At 46.7% G+C, this 17843-nt stretch overlaps 1 protein-coding gene across 1 annotated transcript in view; it reads left to right on the top strand.

Moving 5' to 3' along the window:
* ipo11 (importin 11) overlaps nt 1–17843 on the top strand; it is a 132380-nt gene that overhangs the window by 61173 nt on the left and 53364 nt on the right. The window contains exons 17-20 of the mRNA XM_039620775.1: nt 3333–3366; nt 3563–3603; nt 3705–3821; nt 5831–5944. Coding sequence (XP_039476709.1) covers nt 3333–3366; nt 3563–3603; nt 3705–3821; nt 5831–5944 — 306 coding nt within the window. The remainder of the gene's footprint in view (nt 1–3332; nt 3367–3562; nt 3604–3704; nt 3822–5830; nt 5945–17843) is intronic.

The following is a 17843-nucleotide window of genomic DNA, read 5'->3' as shown; positions in this document are numbered from 1 at the left end:
TAAATAGCTTCGAGATGCTAATCATTTCAAGTTAATTGCTTATTGGCTAAAAAAAGAGAGTATCATTAATAAGGGTGTTTTCTTCTACAGGAAGTGGTCTGTGTCTAATTGGAGTCTAGTATGTATTTGGTTTGCTGTTTGCACTGTAAATTGCATGTATAATCCAACAGTTATGTTAATGTATTTACAACTGGTTTAACATGGTTAGTTATTCAAGATGCAAATATATCTGTAATTGCTTTCCTTCTGAGAAATGTAAATTTTTACAGTATACGCAGACTTCTGTGGTTGTGTTGCATACTCTGGGAGCTTTATATGTGAGATAGCCATCCATGCACACACTTTATTAGCATCCATCAGTGGCATTCATGAGCTAAATCACAGATCACAGATGCGTGTTACTTGGATTGTGACAGTTTTTTTTTTTATCTTCTCATTTCCTTCAAGGTGTTCTAGTTTTTGCTCTTGCAGCAGCATTCTTGTTTGTTTACTCACAGAATCTTAGTAAAGGTTAAAAATAGTCTTGTGGTGAGTTTAAGCTTTTAACTCCTTAAGCTTTTACATATACACACACATACATGTATTTATGTGAACAATAATCATTAATTTGTTTTTTTCCTCATGTATTATAAAACAACTTAACTCATCAGTAACTACAAATTGTGGAAATGGTTGTTGCTTATCTGCCAGCACTATTCATATTACATTTTTTTAAGTTAACACTTACAATTTATCAGTGAGCACTAGCTGAAATATTTTCCAGAAGAGGATATGCATTTGTGTTACTTAATATGCATGCAGGTTTCTTAGATGATGCTCATTATCATTTTACTCCAGATAATTGTTTTGGATTTGGTATTGCTTTTTCACGTTACTTTTATCTTAGTCAGATTCACTGAGTTGGTTAAATGTAAGTTTTCCCTGGTTAGACATTCAGTGACTTTTATAGTTGGCATAAATCTGATGATTTTAATTTTTTTTTCCTTTTTGGCTTCTTAACCTCTCAGATATTTTGAACATCAGTAACATTTTAAAGTGAATGTTTCATGTGACTGAATCAGTGTCGGACAATACGTATGCATTTGTATAAGACCCATCTGAGTATTTTATCTCCATCTTTTAACCCATGTTTTTTCTCTGTGCTTTGTTGAATTAGAATGTAGTTTCACTCATAAGTATTCCAATTGCCAACAAGGCCAGTGCTGATGGCACTTGCAGGGCCCACTTCATCAACATACTCCTTTTGTTGCTTGTTAATGTATGCGGAATTATTAAAACCATATTCAGTATTTTATGAACATGCAGACAGAAGGGCTATGTTTTTTTTTTTCTTCGTGTCTAAACCAGACTGTCTGAATTTCAGATTTATCTTTTGTTAATGTACTTTTTCCATTTGTTTTGTTCGTCACCTGTATTTTCAGCATAGAACAGATGCTTAAAATTCTTGTCTATGGATTTATAATATTGTTAGCCCATATTATTATTGTTATACAAATAATTGTATTCATTTAAAATGGTCAAATGTATCATAACTGTTTAGTGGACAAATATCATACAGCTTATATTTTATTGACTAAGCTGCTGCTTAATGTATCAATGTGTGAGTTGTAAGTTAATTACCAAAGAGATGCAGACCTTAGATTATGCTTACTTACAGTTATTGCAGTCATGTCATTTTTAAAAAAATCAAAAATAATATGAAAATCAGTTTATTTTTTGTGCTTCAGAAACATGAGCTGTTCATAGTGTTAGAAAAGTATAAACACCACAAGCTGGAGAAGTTGTTATGCTGCTTATTTGAGTAAGTCAATTAATAATTGAGGAAAATGTGCCAGTGTGAGTGTGATCATACCACTGGTTTGGTGCCAGTAATTCCAAAACCTTGACTTGGCATGATATGATGAGGCAGAGTAAACTGAGACCAACAACTTCAGTAAAAATGGCTCAGGATTTTAAAGATATTCGGTCAGAAATATTGACATTTGTGATTTCTGAATTGAAAAGTGAAATGCAAACGCCTTTTCTTTCTACTATTGTCCTTTTTAAAAAACAGAACAATAATACACTTAATTGGATTTGGCAGTATTTTATACATGTAAAAATATGCATGAAAATAAGGAGGATAAGTTATGACATGACTGATATGGTGGAAGCATAGAATATACCTGTGCGTGTGTGTCATAAGAATGGAGAACACAAATCTTGTTTATTAAAATTTTGATTTCTGCAGTTTTCTGGCTTTACCCTAACAGAATAACTCTATAAATCAAAGAAGCCTATTTAACTCTGCACTTGTGTTGTTTGAAAACGATTGTGTTATGTGCATAAATGATGATGGTAATGCTTGTGAAACTGTCTATAGTATATATGTCAAGATAAGAAGTATTGAGAGAAAATCTGAGGGTCAAGATTAGAGCCATGGGGTGCTTCATATTTCATAAAGACATTTTTTTGTGTGTGTTGTACAACACAAACAGAAAGACAGAGAGCCCAATTAAGTTTTCCAGTCAGTTTATGAATATGAAATGATCTGTGATCCAAATTTGAAACCCCATTTGTATTATCGTTGAAGGGAAAATGCAACTTAAGCACCTTTTCGGGGAAATTTGCTATACAGACCTTGCAAAAATGTTTGCAGACTAAAAACGATACAAAACAGTCAAAATCACACCTATTGATTTGTTGTCATAAAAGAATTTCTTAGATCCGGGTTAGCAAATCTGGCCAAAGGACCAATAAGTTTATGCCATGCTCATGTGTCCACAGTCTATCCATAATTCACAAGATTTTCTGTTCCTCCTACAGTGACAGAGTTTAAGCCCATTTGCACACACTGATCACCTAAGGGTTCTTCACCCAAATTGCGCTCAAGTTCACATTTGTCAGTTTACAGGCAATAACCTGAGAGTTGTAACAGATCATTAGATGGATGATGACTTATGACTGTTCTGGGTTATCTTACCGGAATATACCAAAACAGGCATGTGAATTTAAAGCTTGAGATATGTTAGTAGAGTGGCATTTAAGTTTTTTTTGCCCCTAAGTTGTCTCTAACCTTTAACCTTCTGCCAACATACTCTCATTGCCAGATTATGCTGCTGTGATACAGAAAGCTGAGCAGCCACTTCGAGCATTTGATGGCCTTTATTAGGCTAACTTGGTGCCTTGCAAACTAGCTTTGTTTATTTCTGAAAAGTTGTTTTACTTAAGGTTTATGGTTGCTATTTTTTCTCTCCCGATGTGAATTTGTTTGTATCGGTTTAGACGGACAATGTAATGCTTAATACCTTCTGATCCATGTTTTTTTTCTTTTTTTTTTTTCCCTCTTATAGGTGCGAATTGAGACGGCTACAACTCTTAAACTCAATATCCTTTTGATAGGCCTATTTGAAAATAAGGGTAGTTAACTTCAGCAGCACATGAATATATCATTCTTTTGAGTGTTATTGTAAACTGACTGCGTCCTTGCAAAAGCAAATGTACAATGTTTGAGTGTGTCTTGGTGAATTGCTTTAACGTCTGTCTAACCTAAAGTTTGACTTCTTCTTTAACTCATGATCACCTGTCGATGACTTTGAGTTCCGGACAGAACAATTCCTTCCAGTGAGTACAAGTTTCTGAAATTCAAGTTTAAACACACCCCAAAAAAGTTTTTTAGACATCAGTATTTATGTCTGACATTTAAATTCTGTCTCCCTGTTTAGTATCTTGAGTCCATCTTTGGGCTGCTCTTCCAGTTGTTGCAGCAGGTAACAGAGTGCGACACTAAAATGCAGGTGCTCCATGTCATCTCCTGCGTCATCGAGAGAGTAGGCATCCAGGTAAGATGTTTGATATCAGATAGAAGTTTTCCTTAAGTAATATGCATATTTATATTACTGCACAATGACATTTATGGTATGAAAAGTTGAGGCAAACTCCAAAGTGTCTTTGAAGGAGCCCTTGTGTTAGACATCTGAAAAGATGTATTCTGGCAGTGCTCTTTGAAGTGTAACTCCACAAATTGTACTTATTGACTTGGACTCTGCAGGGGACATGTGAAGCTGTTAAAAACATCAAATCACAGATACAAATCACCAGTCACCTTGTGTTATACCCACACCACCAAGGTAAAACGGCCATCTGTCTTAAAAGATAAAGCCCAAATCTTGATTCTTTGTAAATCACAAAGCCTCAAGCAGCGCTTCTTCTGATGTCTGCTCTCATTTACAATGAAGATACAGTCTCCCCTCTGCCACTGCAGTGCTTTTGTAACCATATGGATTAGATTTTTTGAGCATCCATTAAGTTGTTCTAATCCATTTAACTGCCAGCCCTGAAAAAAATGACTTTCCTTTTGACCCCCCTACGTTCTATTCAGATCCATTTTAAGTGCCATCCCTTAAATAATTCCTTGACTTAAATCTGTCACAAAAATGGCTTTTAGCCTAGCAAACTGTCAATCTGGTTAAGTCTTCCCCCAGTCACTGGTTCTGGCTAAACTTCTAGTGTCACTGGAAGTCCCATTAATATTCTAACCCACAAAGAGTGGCAGCAGTTGAGGAACTAGGCAATGAAACCACGAATATGGCTTGAGTTGAAATGAACATGATGACAGATATGAGATTTAGCTACTTTTTATGCTGTCAGTCTCACAAATGTCATCCTAGGGTGGTTTTGTGGGTCTGTTTTTCTCACTTTTTATCTTTCTCCTCAAGGCTCCACAGCATTTCTTTCTTTCTTTCTTTCTTCCTTTCTTTTACTGTTCTCTCTGCTCCTAGGTGGCTCCTCATAAAGGTGTAATCGAGCAAAAAATCCCAGTGTGGGGTCTGCAGCTTGGCCACATAGCCACTATAGGGAATAGAAAGGGCTAGCACAAGTCAGTACAAGAAAAAGCAGAATACTTTCTGTAGTTGTTAATTCAGTGCCATACTCAAATGTCCTGGAGTTGGCTGGTTGCAAAGTAACTGCACCTAAATTGCACAGTGTGCCGTCACATTTTGTAATTTCACACAGGAATGAGAGTGATGGCATCCACTTAGTGTCTAACTACCCAGATATTTACACTATTTAAACAAAAGATTTGATGTAAACTAAGAACGGAAATGGATATGATACCATTTTGGTATTAGAACAGTGTTTTGTAAAGGAGGATAATAATGGAATTCGGAGACACATAAAAATGTGTCAAGTTTTTTGCATGAACTGTGCATGTGTCATATCCTCTATAGTTTGGTAAAATGTAATGCCTTAGCTGCTGTGGAGCTACAGACACTGTCAACAAAATTAGCTTCCATAAGAGCTTTTGCAGATTATGAAGTTGACACATTTAATTTTCACATTGCTGACAAACAGACTTAAAAGAAAAAAAATATTATGAATTTTCACCTACCTGTCTAGTATTTTATTTACTCAGCCTTTCCTCTGAAATGTGTTTTGAAGTGACTGATTTGGGCTTCTAGGGAGGCCAGGGAGGATAAAAGGAAAGGGATCTCAATTTCTCACTTAAACAACCCCCAAAAAAAAAAACTTTCTTATTGGATGGCTGTTTGTTTTTCTTATGCCAAGTTTATATACAATATTAAGAACATTTTGAGAGAAAATATGCCTGAGTAGTCTCCAAGTTTGTTTGGGCATGCAGTAAATATGCATAACACTTTGTTGAGACAGCAGCGAATCAGAATTCACCATTGTCCCATTTTCTGCTCCCGAATGAGACTTTTAATTTCTGCAAATCCACAGGAGCCTGATGTGAATTGAACATGAGTTACAACGGTTGTGAAACCTGCAACTTAAGTTGCAGAGCATTTTCTGTGCTTCTTATTTGCCATCTAATGTGATTCCTTTTCAGATACGGCCCTATGTAGGCTGTCTAGTTCAATACCTGCCTCTGCTCTGGAAGCAATCTGAAGAACACAACATGCTTCGGTGTGCCATACTAACTACACTTATCCAACTGGTACAGGTATGGTGCATCTGAAATTTGCAATTTGATTATGTATTTTTTGCATTAGTTGGTACAGTTTTTGCAAATAGACTATTCACACACTATTCAATTCAAATAAATTGAGTGAATTGACTGATTAGTATGAGGCGTCAAAATGTTCAACAACAAGTTGATCCGCCGTATCAACTTTACAGTGATTAAGTTTATAAGTGTGATCCACAGTTTTCTTAAAAAAAAAAACAAAAAAACCCCCCCAAAACATCAGGATTGACCAAATTTCAGTTTAGTTGTGAATTTCACAATCCCCAGAGCTGTAATGCTTGTTATAGGTACACATTCTCAAGATCCTTTCAAAACACTCTTGGCAAAAATCTCAATATTAATATTCAGTGGTCTGTTTTTTAATTTCCCAAAGGAACCCGGGGTCACAGCTGGTGCCTTTTTCAAATAATTAATTACATTTCAACTAAGCAGAGTCAAAGTCAGAAGATATCCACCTGATTTTGATTATGATTAGAATTAAAGATATCATCAAATAGGAGTTGTGGGTTGTGAGAATTATGCTGCAGATTGCAAATATGTGCAACTTAATTTGGAGATATCAATAATGAGAAACCCCATAAACTTAAATAGTGAGAATAACATTTGTCCCAAGAAGAATGATGTTATGGATTGAAGGTGCTTATCTCAGACTTGAATAAGATTTGGACCCCTGTGTGGCTGCATTAGCTCATGGTGGGAAATGAAATGCCTGGTGATACAAACACGTTTCCTCTGGGAGAGTAACACGAGTACACATCTGGCAAACGAAATGAAAATCTGCAGCTGAAGGGCCTCAGATTATCCAACTGTGTTGCCACATGCTAATTTGTTTGTTTTTTTGTGTAATACATGTGGAAGAATGTTAATCAGGGTTCGTACGGGTGCTTGAAATCCTGGAAAGTGCTTGAATTCTAATGTCCTCTTTTCAAGGTTGGGAAAGTGCTTGAATTTCAGATGTGGTGCTTAAAAGTGCTTGAAAATGTAACTGTATTTCATTCACAATAAATAGCTATCTGATTGAATTGTTTTCTTATCAGATAGAGAAATAAAATGAGTCACAAAAAGCAAAAGCAAAATTTCCCCGCCTGGGCTGCCTTGCGTCTGTTTTAATATGTGACCCCGCCCCTCCCTCGGACGTTGGGGATGAGTGCGCTAACATACCTGTAGGTTGCTGTTTTAATGCTTTTAATGTTTTTAATGATGGAAAACAACAATGGTGGAGTTTGCGCTCTCTGGTCGCATGATAGGTGAGTCCTAGTAAATAATTTTCCAGTACGCGACGCGTACGTTACACATGCTATTTTAAAAAAAAAAAAAAAGATTATTATTTTGCTAGCTATCAAACTCGCTGGAGAAATGATTGAAATGCACTGAGTGTGATGCAGTATGGCAGCGCTATTACGGAATATGCTGTGAACTTAGCCAACATTACTTAGCAGTAATATGAGTAATTTACTCAAGTGAAAGCTTTAAACATTAGCCCGATACATAACTAGCTAACTTAAGGCTTTCTGATTAACCCTCTGGGGTCGACGGACCCAGAGTCTCCATTTCAACTTGGGTCGAACGTGCGGACTTCAAACTGTATACCAGTTTTTAAATTGTGTTGATAGGCCACGTAAAACCGATGTTTTTTTGTTTTTTTGGGGGGGGTCTGAATACAACAGTGGCGTTTACTCCGGGAAGAAACGGTAAAAACTGTGTTTTCTAAGGAGAGCGCTAGCAAACACGCTTTGCTTGTGAGTGAAAAAGAAAAACACTCCTTCCCTATTGGTGGGAAAATGTACCATGTCGACCAGTCAAAAAATGATACGGCAACATGTGGCATTTGGTTGTTGGGAAGAGAGGAAAGAGAGAGAGCGATAAAGAGAGAGAGTTTTGATACGTGAGAGATTTGTGACGTTTATCGTGTTTGGAGTCTCAAGTTAGTGTGTTGTCTTGTGTAGTTAGTGTGTAGTGTAGTCGTTTTGTGTTTTGTGTGTCAGTTCTACTAGTGAACGTTACAGTTGCTGCAAAAAAGCCACCAAAGGCAGATTGCAGTGTAAACGCAATCAATGACGTTTAAACGAAAATAATGGTAATATGAGTGATCCATATGGTCACAAAGAATAGAAGAAGTTCCCCGGCTTTCATTCAAAATGTGTTTATCGCCACCGACACATTAAACTACTTAAACAGTCAGTGCTGTTCTCCATGCCTGTCTGACTTGATGTTATTAGCACAAACACTTTAAAGGTGATCATTTAGGACTTCAGCAATAATACACACAGCAATGTAGTTAGCAATAAAACAGTTCTCTTTCAAACATTCGTTTCGGTGTCTCACTATGGGGAACGCTCTCTCAGCGTTGTCCTCAGAAGCCTCTATATCATTACTCCAGCCAGTATTGGCTGGCAGTCGTGACGCCCTGCGCCAGGGAGGCCACCCTCCTCCCTATAAAAGGTTGTGACGCAGCGTCACCCGTCATTCAATTTCCTCTTCTCGCTTCTTAGAAACCTCATCTCTCCTGACTGTGAACGTGAGTGCTAGCTTAACTGTCCACGCGAGCAAGCTAACACCTTGGTCACCGGGCGCTGCACGGTTCGCGTTTCGAGTCGCCTGCTCTTCACCACGGAGCCAGGTCGGAGAGTGTGTTCCCTTTCAGTCGATTCACTCGGTACAACACATAAGTATGGGATATCACGCCCTCGCGTGTCCTGGCTGAAGAAACCTTTATTCACGCCTTTAAGGCAGATGACGTGTGATGACACGCGCACGGCCCCGCCTGCACATATAGCCGCTGTCATCACAGTCATCCCTCAGTTCTTACGCTCTTCACCTCGCTGAGAACACCTCTGCTGAGTTGGGCTAGCTAGCTGCTGCTAGTTAGCTCCGTTGTCTGCCGACTTGAACTTAGCTTAACTGCCCCTGTTGGTGTTAGCCTCCACCGCCCAGTTGGTGTGTAGGCTGCCCGCGGAGCGCTAATTTCAAGTTTTTCCTGTGCAGCGTTTCGCTTTGCGTTTTGGAATGGACTCCAAACCGAAGCGAGCAAAGCAGAAATCTTCGGTTCGCCCCTGTCCTCAGGGATGTGGTTTCTGTTTGCACGACAGCGACCAGCACGATGCCTGCCCTATCTGCCTGGGGATCGTCCACGCTAGGAGAGCGTTGACGGAGCCCGAAGCCTGTGCGTTTTGTCGCCAGCTCCGGCGCTCGACCCTGGAAAGACGGGTGACGTTTGTGGAAAAAGTGCTGGGATGCTCGGCTGTCGCACGGCATGACCCTCTCCTTTCCGAGTCTGGAGCCCCGGCTTCGTCCGAGTCCGAAGACGAGGATTTTCCGGTCGATGTCCCCGCAATTAGCTGGGCTGACCACATGGAATATGTTGACGGGTTAGCCGATGACGAGCCGGAACCATGCAGGAGCGCTGACGGGCTTCAGCCTGGGTTGAAGCCCGCCAGCGCTCCCCAGGAAGACGATGACGTGCTGGACATCGGCCTGGACATCCATGGTTTGTCGGAGGATGAGCAGGAGAGCTCATTGTCGGCCCAATGTGCCGCCGCTGCTGCGCTGGTCGGCCACGATGACACCTCTCTTTTTTCCCTGTTTCGCCGCGCTGCTGAGAAGCTGCAGGTGGACTGGCCCTCTCCTCCGCCAGCTCAGAAGCCGTCGCGGTTCGCGGGTTTTTTCCTCCCACGGAGCCCGCAACGGCCAAAAACTGCCTTCCCATGTTCCCAGACTTTCTCTGCGAGCTAACAGCATCATGGGACAAACCTCTGTCTACCCAGCCACTGTGCCCGGCTATGGACAGTACATGGATTTGGACGGCGCCGAGGGGCTGGCTTAGCTAACCCACCCCTATGGAGCCGTCTCTGGCTGCTTATCTGGCCCCGCCCCATAACCATGGTGTCGACGGCCCCGCAACTCTGCCGCCCAAGCACTGCAGATTCTCTGCGTCGCAGCTGGAGAAGATTTATCGGGCTCAGGCGGCACTGCTCGCGCCATGAGCTCCGCCACCATGCTCCAGACGCGTACCAGGCAATGTGCCTGGCGGAGCTCGGATCGCTGGTTCCTGATGACAGCCCTTTGGCACCTCTTCTTAACGAGGTCAGAGTCGCCACAGATTACATCCTCCGTGCATCTCGCTGTGCAGCGCCTCCCTGGGCAGAGGGATGGCTTCGACAGTAGTGGCGCAGAGGCACCTGTGGCTGACCCTCTCTGACGTCCCGGATAGGGACAGAGCTGTATATCTGGGACGCACCAGTGTCTGTGGCTGGGTTATTCGGACATTCACTTGAAGCCATTCAGGCTAGATTCGATCTGAGGAAGAAGCAGGACGGAAGCTCTGCGCGACATCATCCCCAGACGCCAGCCGAAGCCCAAGCCCGCAGCTAGCTCTCACAGGCCCGCCGCTCCTCTGCCGACTGGCAAGAGATCGGCGCCCACTGCTGAAGTGGGTGCGCCGCCAGCGAGAGCACATCCTCCGGCCCGAGCTCCACGCCAGTCGGCCTGGAGCACAGGCCCACCCTCGGCCCCCCGGGACCCGACGCCCAGGAGGAAGAAGCCTCAGCCCTCCTAGCTGTGGTTTCGAGTGGAGAAGGGGTCCAGCAGCAGGAGACGCTGCTTTTACCCCTCTGTTGCCGCCCAAGAGGTGCCGCTTAAGTTCTGTTCAGGTTGTCAGCCCCAGAAGGCGCTGCACTTTCCTAACACTGTCTCCCAAGCACAAAACCCTGCACACAAAATGCCTCAGGTAACTCCCTGTTCAGGTGTGTTAAATGTTCAGGTGACCACATCAAGTGTTCCCGCTGTTTTTCTTTGTTGTGCCCCAGAAAAGGTGCCTCCAACAAAATGTATGAATGTACATGTTCCCATGTTACAATCAATAAAGAGTGTTGTTTATTCTCAAACAATCACAAATGCTCAGCCTGCGGGCAGAATGAGCCAGGTCAGGCAGGTGATGCAGTCCCCTGCAGACACACTGGGGGGCGACAACGCCCCGCCGACGGTGCTGCAGGTCAGCCGGCTGGCTGCTCACTTCCCTCAGTGGCGCGCTTGCGCCCCCTCTCCGTGGGTGCTGCGAACCGTTGCCATGGGTTACCGGTTGCAGTTCCGGGTCAACCCGCCTTGTTTCCAAGGAGTCGTAAACACGACTGTCAACACCGAGGCGGCCATGATACTCAGAGAGGAAATAAAGGCGCTATTGCAGAAAAGAGCAATACGAGTGGTCCCCGCTTCGGAGACAGACAAAGGTTGGTACAGCCGCTATTTTGTTGTTCTGAAAAGAGGGGGAGGGCTTCGTCCCATCCTCGACCTGCGAGTCTTGAACACGTATCTACGTACGTACAGGTTCAAGATGCTAACACTCAGACAGCTCTTGAATGCAGTCGGCCCGGGAGATTGGTTTGCGACAATCGATCTAACAGATGCTTATTTTCATGTGGCTATACACCAAACACAGGCAGTTTCTGAGGTTTGCATTCGAGGGCGTAGCCTACAAATACCTAGTGCTGCCGTTCGGGCTGTCGCCGCTCCTCGCACCTTTACGAAATGTGCGAAGCAGCGCTAGCGCCCCAGAGAGAGAGGCATCCGCATCTTAGCCTACCTAGACGACTGGGCTCTTGTAGCTTGCTCCAGAGAGCAGGCGGAGACACAGCTGTCACTGGTTCTGTCACACATTCAGACACTGGGGTTCTCTGTGAACTTTCAAAAGAGCTCGCTAATCCCGAGTCAGCAGATTTCTTTCCTCGGTTTGGAAATATGCTCGCTTTCCAGCCCAAGACGCTTGTCGGAGCACAGAGTGGCCGCGTTTCATCGCTGCCTCGCTCAGTTTCAGCTGGGACGCAGACTGCGTTTCCAGACGATATTACGCTTGTTGGGCATGATGGCATCTATGATCGCCGTAGTGCCACTTGGACTGTTAAAAATGAGAGCGTTTCAATACTGGACTCTCTCTCACCGCCTGTGTGCATCGCGTCACCTCCGGAGGAGGCTGCGGTAACGCGTCTTGCATGCTAGCTCTCCGTCCTTGGAGGGAGCCCAGGCTGTTGCGCTCTCTTCCCCTGTTGAAGCTGTCTCGCTCTCTGCTGTTATGGTGCAGTGTTCATTTTCTGTCTCTGAGAGCCACCCATGTCCCGGGCCACCTGAACCTGGGGCCGGACCTTCTCTCCAGGGGGGGTCCTCTGGTGAGAGAATGGAGGTTACACCCTTTAATAGTGGCTCAGATTTGGGATCTATTTGGCAAGGCGCAAATAGATCTTTTGCTTCCAGGGTAAATACTCACTGCCCCTGTTCTTCTCCATAATCGACCACGATGCACCCTTGGGCTTTGGCGTGCTAGCGCACCAATGGCCAGACGTGCTCCTGTATGCATTTCCCCCAGTAGAAATGATATCTCCAGTTCTAGAGAGAGTGCGTCGGCATTCCCTCTCTCTGATTCTAGTGGCCCCTTGGTGGCCCACAAGGTCGTGGTATGCAGAGATAATCAGCCTGCTAGCAGCGAGTCCTTGGCAGCTTCCTCTCCGCAGGGATCTCCTCTCTCAGGCGGGAGGAGAAGTGTTTCATCCGCGCCCAGATCTGTGGCGCCTTCATGCTTACCTGCTGAGAGGCTAAACTTGATTGCTAAGGGTTTGCCACCCAGTGTGATAGCGACAATCCAGAGCGCTAGGGCCTCATCTACTAGAGGCTTGTACGCTTACAAATGGCGAGCCTTCGAGCAATGGTGCCAGGACCGCCACACTCTCCCATTTCAGTGCTCTATTGTGGATGTTTTGTCATTCCTGCAGGAGCTGCTGGATAAGGGCCTTTCATTTTCGACAATTAAGGTTTATTTAGCAGCTATATCTGCTTGTCATATTGGCTTTGACGGGTGACACCAGGTGCACATCCCCCGCCATACGTTTTCTGAAAGGGGTTCGCCGGCTGAGACCCGTGCTTAAGTCCAGTGTCCCTGCTTGGGACTTGTCTTTGGTGCTGGAGGCCCTTTGTAGCCCCCCGTTTGAACCCATCGAGTCTGTGGATATGAAATTTCTTTCATATAAGACTCAGATTACTTCTCGCTTTGGCTTCGCAAAGCGAGAGGGTGACCTTCATGCGCTGTCCGTGCATCCCGCCTGCACACAGTTTTCTCCTGATGGCCACAAGGTCGACATGCGTCCAAATGCTGCCTATTTTCCCAAGATCATGCCTGCATCTTATAGCTCAATGGAGTTTGAGTTGCTGAGCTTTTGCTCCCTCCTTTTGCATCTGAGGAGCAGAGGAGGATGCATTCTCTTTGTCCAGTGCGTGTGCTACGCACCTACATTGAGCGCACTCAGAATGTGCGTTTATGTGATCAGCTGTTTGTCTGCTTCGCCAATCCAAATAGAGGTAGATCTCTGTCCAAACAGAGGCTGTCCCACTGGATTATAGAAGCTATCTCACTGGCATACTGGCACCAGAGGTCTTGCTTTGCCCCACGGGTGAGAGCTCATTTCACCAGGGGATGGCAACCTCATGGGCTCTTTTAAGGGGTGCCTGTAGCTGATATTTGTGCGGCAGCTAGTTGGGCATCACCGCACACTTTTGTGCAGTTTTATCGGTTGGGACGTTACAGCCCCTTCGGTGGCTCATACTGTCCTTTCTGCTGGGTCTACCACTCACTAAGGAAGTGGTGGCCCGATTCCGTTCGGTGGCTGCTCTGCGGGCGTGTATATATGTCCCATACTTATGTGTTGTACCGAGTGAATCGACTGAAAGGGAACGAATAGTTATGTCTATAACTTCTGTTCCCTGAAGGAGAGGAACGAGGTACAACACAAGGTGGCCCCACTGAGCAGTTTGGCTCGGTGAAGAGCGGCTATCGAACTGAGGGATGACTGTGATGACAGCGGCTATATGTGCAGGCGGGGCCGTGCGCGTGTCATCACACGTCATCTGCCTTAAAGGCGTGAATAAAGGTTTCTTCAGCCAGGACACGCGAGGGCGTGATATCCCATACTTATGTGTTGTACCTCGTTCCTCTCCTTCAGGGAACAGAAGTTATAGACATAACTATTCGTTAGCTGCCACCACGCACCTAACACAACAGCTAGCTGACCAAGCTAACTGTTCTTGCTACACACGGTCACCAAGCCAAGTAGCACAAGCGCTAGCCACCACACTAGCTAGGTCATACGAGCTCACCATAGCTACTCGACCGAGAAGAAAATAAAAATCAGCATTAGCCGTCCAGCCATTCTAGGCTAGCTACACCAAGCTTCCTTAACATGGCAGACTGCAATCCGCTGCCCAAACTTTGCCCCTGCGGTTGCAAAATCTCAGGCTCAGATACGCATGATGCGTGTGTGATGTGCCTCGGGCTGCAACACGCCCAGGCGGCTATTTCCACACCGGGTATATGCGAACACTGCGCTCGCTTCACCCTAAAAAGCCTTCGCCAAAGGCTAGCCCGCCAGGCTAGCCTGTCAAAGAAGGACCCAATGCTGTCTCCAATCGACCCACCGATGGAGCACACTGAGTCTGCAATACCAGGCACCGGCTGGGGCGACGAGATGGATATCGTCCTCCCGCTGGTGGATGATGCCGAGGTCAGCTGCGAAGCTATGTTGTCTGATTCCCTCGAGGCTAATGACGAGCTACTCAGCGAATCCTCTGAGGGAGCGTCGGAACATCTCGTCTCGGACGAGGATGACGACGTTTTCTTTGCCCCTCTGGTCGGAATTCTGCGACACAAGGGGCCGACAGACAACCCCGCACACAGTCCCGCGGCATGGAGCTATTCGACGTTGCAAAACGGGCGGCTGACAAGCTAGCAATCCCATGGCCCGCGGTGACAACGGAGACCTCCACCTCACGATACGAGGGTAAAAGGCTCCCCAAAGCAAAGCGCACTACTAAGCAGGTACTGCCGCTTTTCCCCGAATGCGTGGACGAGGTCACACGCTGCTGGGCAAAGCCATTTTCGCCACCCAACCCGTGCAGGGAGCGGCGGCGTTTGACTGCGCTGGAATGAAGGAGAAGGGCATCTACCAAATTCCTACAGTGGAAAATCTGGTGGCTTCCCATCTCCACCCGAACCAGAAACTCTCCATGTCATCTGGTCCGTCCCTGCCCTCCAAGGCCGAACGCCTGCAGTCCTCCCTGGCTGACAAGGCGTATAAATCGGTTGCCACCACCGCGAGGGCATTGAACGCCTCATCGCTCCTGCTAGCTTACTCGGCGGAGCTCCAGGACCAGGCTGCCGCGAACCCGGATGCTAGTGAGCTATGGGATGAGCTGGGCGTCACACGGACCAGTGTCTCCACCTCACTAGAGCGGCAGTACAAGCGGCGGGCAGGGCTCTCAGCATCATCGCCCCTACAGGAGAGGGCCAGATGGCTGAACCTGTCGGGCTTTCGGACAGAGAGAAACGTGACATTCTGGATGAAAGCATCGACCCCGCTGGCCTTTTTCGGGACCGCTGTTGCCACCATGCAAAGACGGTGCGAGGAGAAAAGAAAGAGGAGAGGCCCTGCAGCTGTGTCTCCCTAGGAAGGCCCAGGCTGCGCCCGCCTCCACCCGGTCGCCGCACGTTCGCTCAGGTCACCAGCCGCCCAGCCGGCGTGCCGACGTTTAAAATCCCTCGCCGCCCAGCCCGCAGGTCGCGCCCAGGGTCCCCTAGGATCGCAAAACCCTAAGACCCACTGGCCCAGGAAGCATGTCCCGCCTGCTGCCGCTCAGGGTGCCCCACCACCAGCCAAGCAGTCCGACCGCAAGAAGAAGCGGACTGCCTAACATCCCCACGGGAGATCGGAGCCGGACCAGCCCGAGCTCCAAGTTCACCCAGGGCTCAGTTCGGAGCCCGTTCGGAGAAGTGTGTTCTGCCTCCTCCTTTCAGCGCCTGGGACTCGAGTTGGATCCCACAGAGCGCATTTCAACAAAGAGACGACGAGACACTGTTCAGCGCAGTCAAGCGAGTCACAGTCTCATAAAAACATTCTGTTTATTAAAAACTCACCCGTTGCATCCAGGCATGTTGCCAAGGGCACGGGAAAATGTGTGAAAAACACAGAAAGTATGTTGAAAACATAATGCCCCACGCACCCAGACACCACCGGGTTGATTTCCTCAGTGGTGTCCGGACCCATGAGCGCTGGTCAGGCGCGAGCCCCCAGATGCGCAGTCGGATCTGGCCCGAAGGACCAGTTTCCGCCACAAGAGGGAGCCAGAGCTCCGTCTACTGTGGAGTGCCTGTCATTGGGACCGCTGTCGGCGAGAATAGAGCGATGGCGAGCTCTCGCTGCACCAGAATGGGTTGTGAGGACATTAGAACGAGGCTATCGTTTGCATTCGCAAACACCCTCCCAGATTTCACAGAGTGATTTTCTCTCTTGCAAAGGGCGAATCAGCCAGGATCCTGCAAGAAGAAATAACTACTTTGCTGTCAAAGGGAGCAGTACGAGAAATACCCCAGGAGCAGAGCCAGTGCGGCTTTTACTCAAAGTATTTTCTCGTGCCCAAGAAAGGAGGGGACTGCGTCCGATACTGGACCCACGGGCTCTGAATCAGCATCTGAGGTCATACAAATTCAGGATGCTGACGCCCACCACTCTGCTGCATGTAGTGCGCCCAGGCGATTGGTTTACATCAATAGACCTGAAGGACGCATATTTTCACATTCCTATTTACCCGCCTCACAGGAAATTCCCTGCGCTTTGCGTTTCAGGGCAGAATGTACAGTACCAGGTCCTGCCGTTTGGTCTCTCACTGAGCCCTCGGTATTTGTGAAATGCACAGAGGCAGCCATAGCCCCACTGAAGAGGCGGGGCATCCGCATAGCATCATACATAGGCGATTGGCTGCTGCTATCAGAGTCAGAAATAATGGGAAGAGAGCACACCAGGTTGACAGTGGATCATCTGATGGCTCTGGGTTTCACCATAAACTACGAAAAGAGTGTCCTGCAGCCAGCTCAGGCCATCTCTTTCATAGGAATAACCCTCAACTCCCCAAGCGTACAGAGCGTGTCTCTCTGTGGACAGAGCACAGAAAATGCTATCACATGCCGGCATTTTTCAGTTGGGAAGATATCTCCCATTCAGGAAATGCCTGCAGATGCTGGGATTGATGGCGTCCTCACTGGCGGTCATTCCACTGGGCAGACTGCATATGAGGGAATTTCAGCGATGGGTCGCATCACTGAGACTGAATCAAAAGCGCCATACCCACCGCCATATCAGAGTGACAGCAGACTGTGCTGCAGCACTCCGCTGTTGGAGAAATCCCACATTTCTCACTCAGGGGTGTCACTGGGGCTGTCACAGCCAGAAAGGTGGTAACCACGGACGCGAGTCTCACGGGCTGGGCGCCACTCACGAGGGCAGAGCAGTGAGCGGCAGCTGGGACTCACAACAGAGGGTGCTCACATAAATTGGCTAGAATTGCTAGCAGCATTTCTAGCACTGAGACACTTCCTTCCCCTGTTGAGGAACCACCATGTTCTGATCAGAACAGACAACACCACTGTTGTGGCGTACATCAACAGACAGGGCGGGTTACGTTCCCGTCCGTTGCACATGCTGGCTCGCAGACTGATCATGTGGAGCAGCATCAATTTGTTGTCACTGAGAGCTACTCACATTCCAGGAGCTCTGAACTTGGGAGCGGACTTAATGTCCAGGGGAAACCCGCAACACGGGACTGGACCCTGCACCCACATGTGGTGACCGAAATCTGGACCGCTTTGGCCAGCCACAGGTCGATCTGTTTGCCTCGAGGAGAACGCTCAGTGTCCACTGTATTTCTCCCTGAGGGACCAGGAAGCTCCGCTGGGGTAGACGCATTAGCTCACAACTGGCCACATGCTCTGCTTTATGCGTTCCCTCCGCTGGCCTTAATTTCTCCCACTCTAACCAGAGTGAGAGAAAAAGGGCTAACAGTGATA

The sequence above is a fragment of the Oreochromis aureus genome, linkage group 12 (assembly GCF_013358895.1).
Source record: "Oreochromis aureus strain Israel breed Guangdong linkage group 12, ZZ_aureus, whole genome shotgun sequence".
Lineage (NCBI taxonomy): Eukaryota > Metazoa > Chordata > Actinopteri > Cichliformes > Cichlidae > Oreochromis > Oreochromis aureus.
The sequence above is the reverse complement of the archived record's forward strand: the minus strand, read 5'-3'. Positions and strand labels throughout refer to the sequence as shown.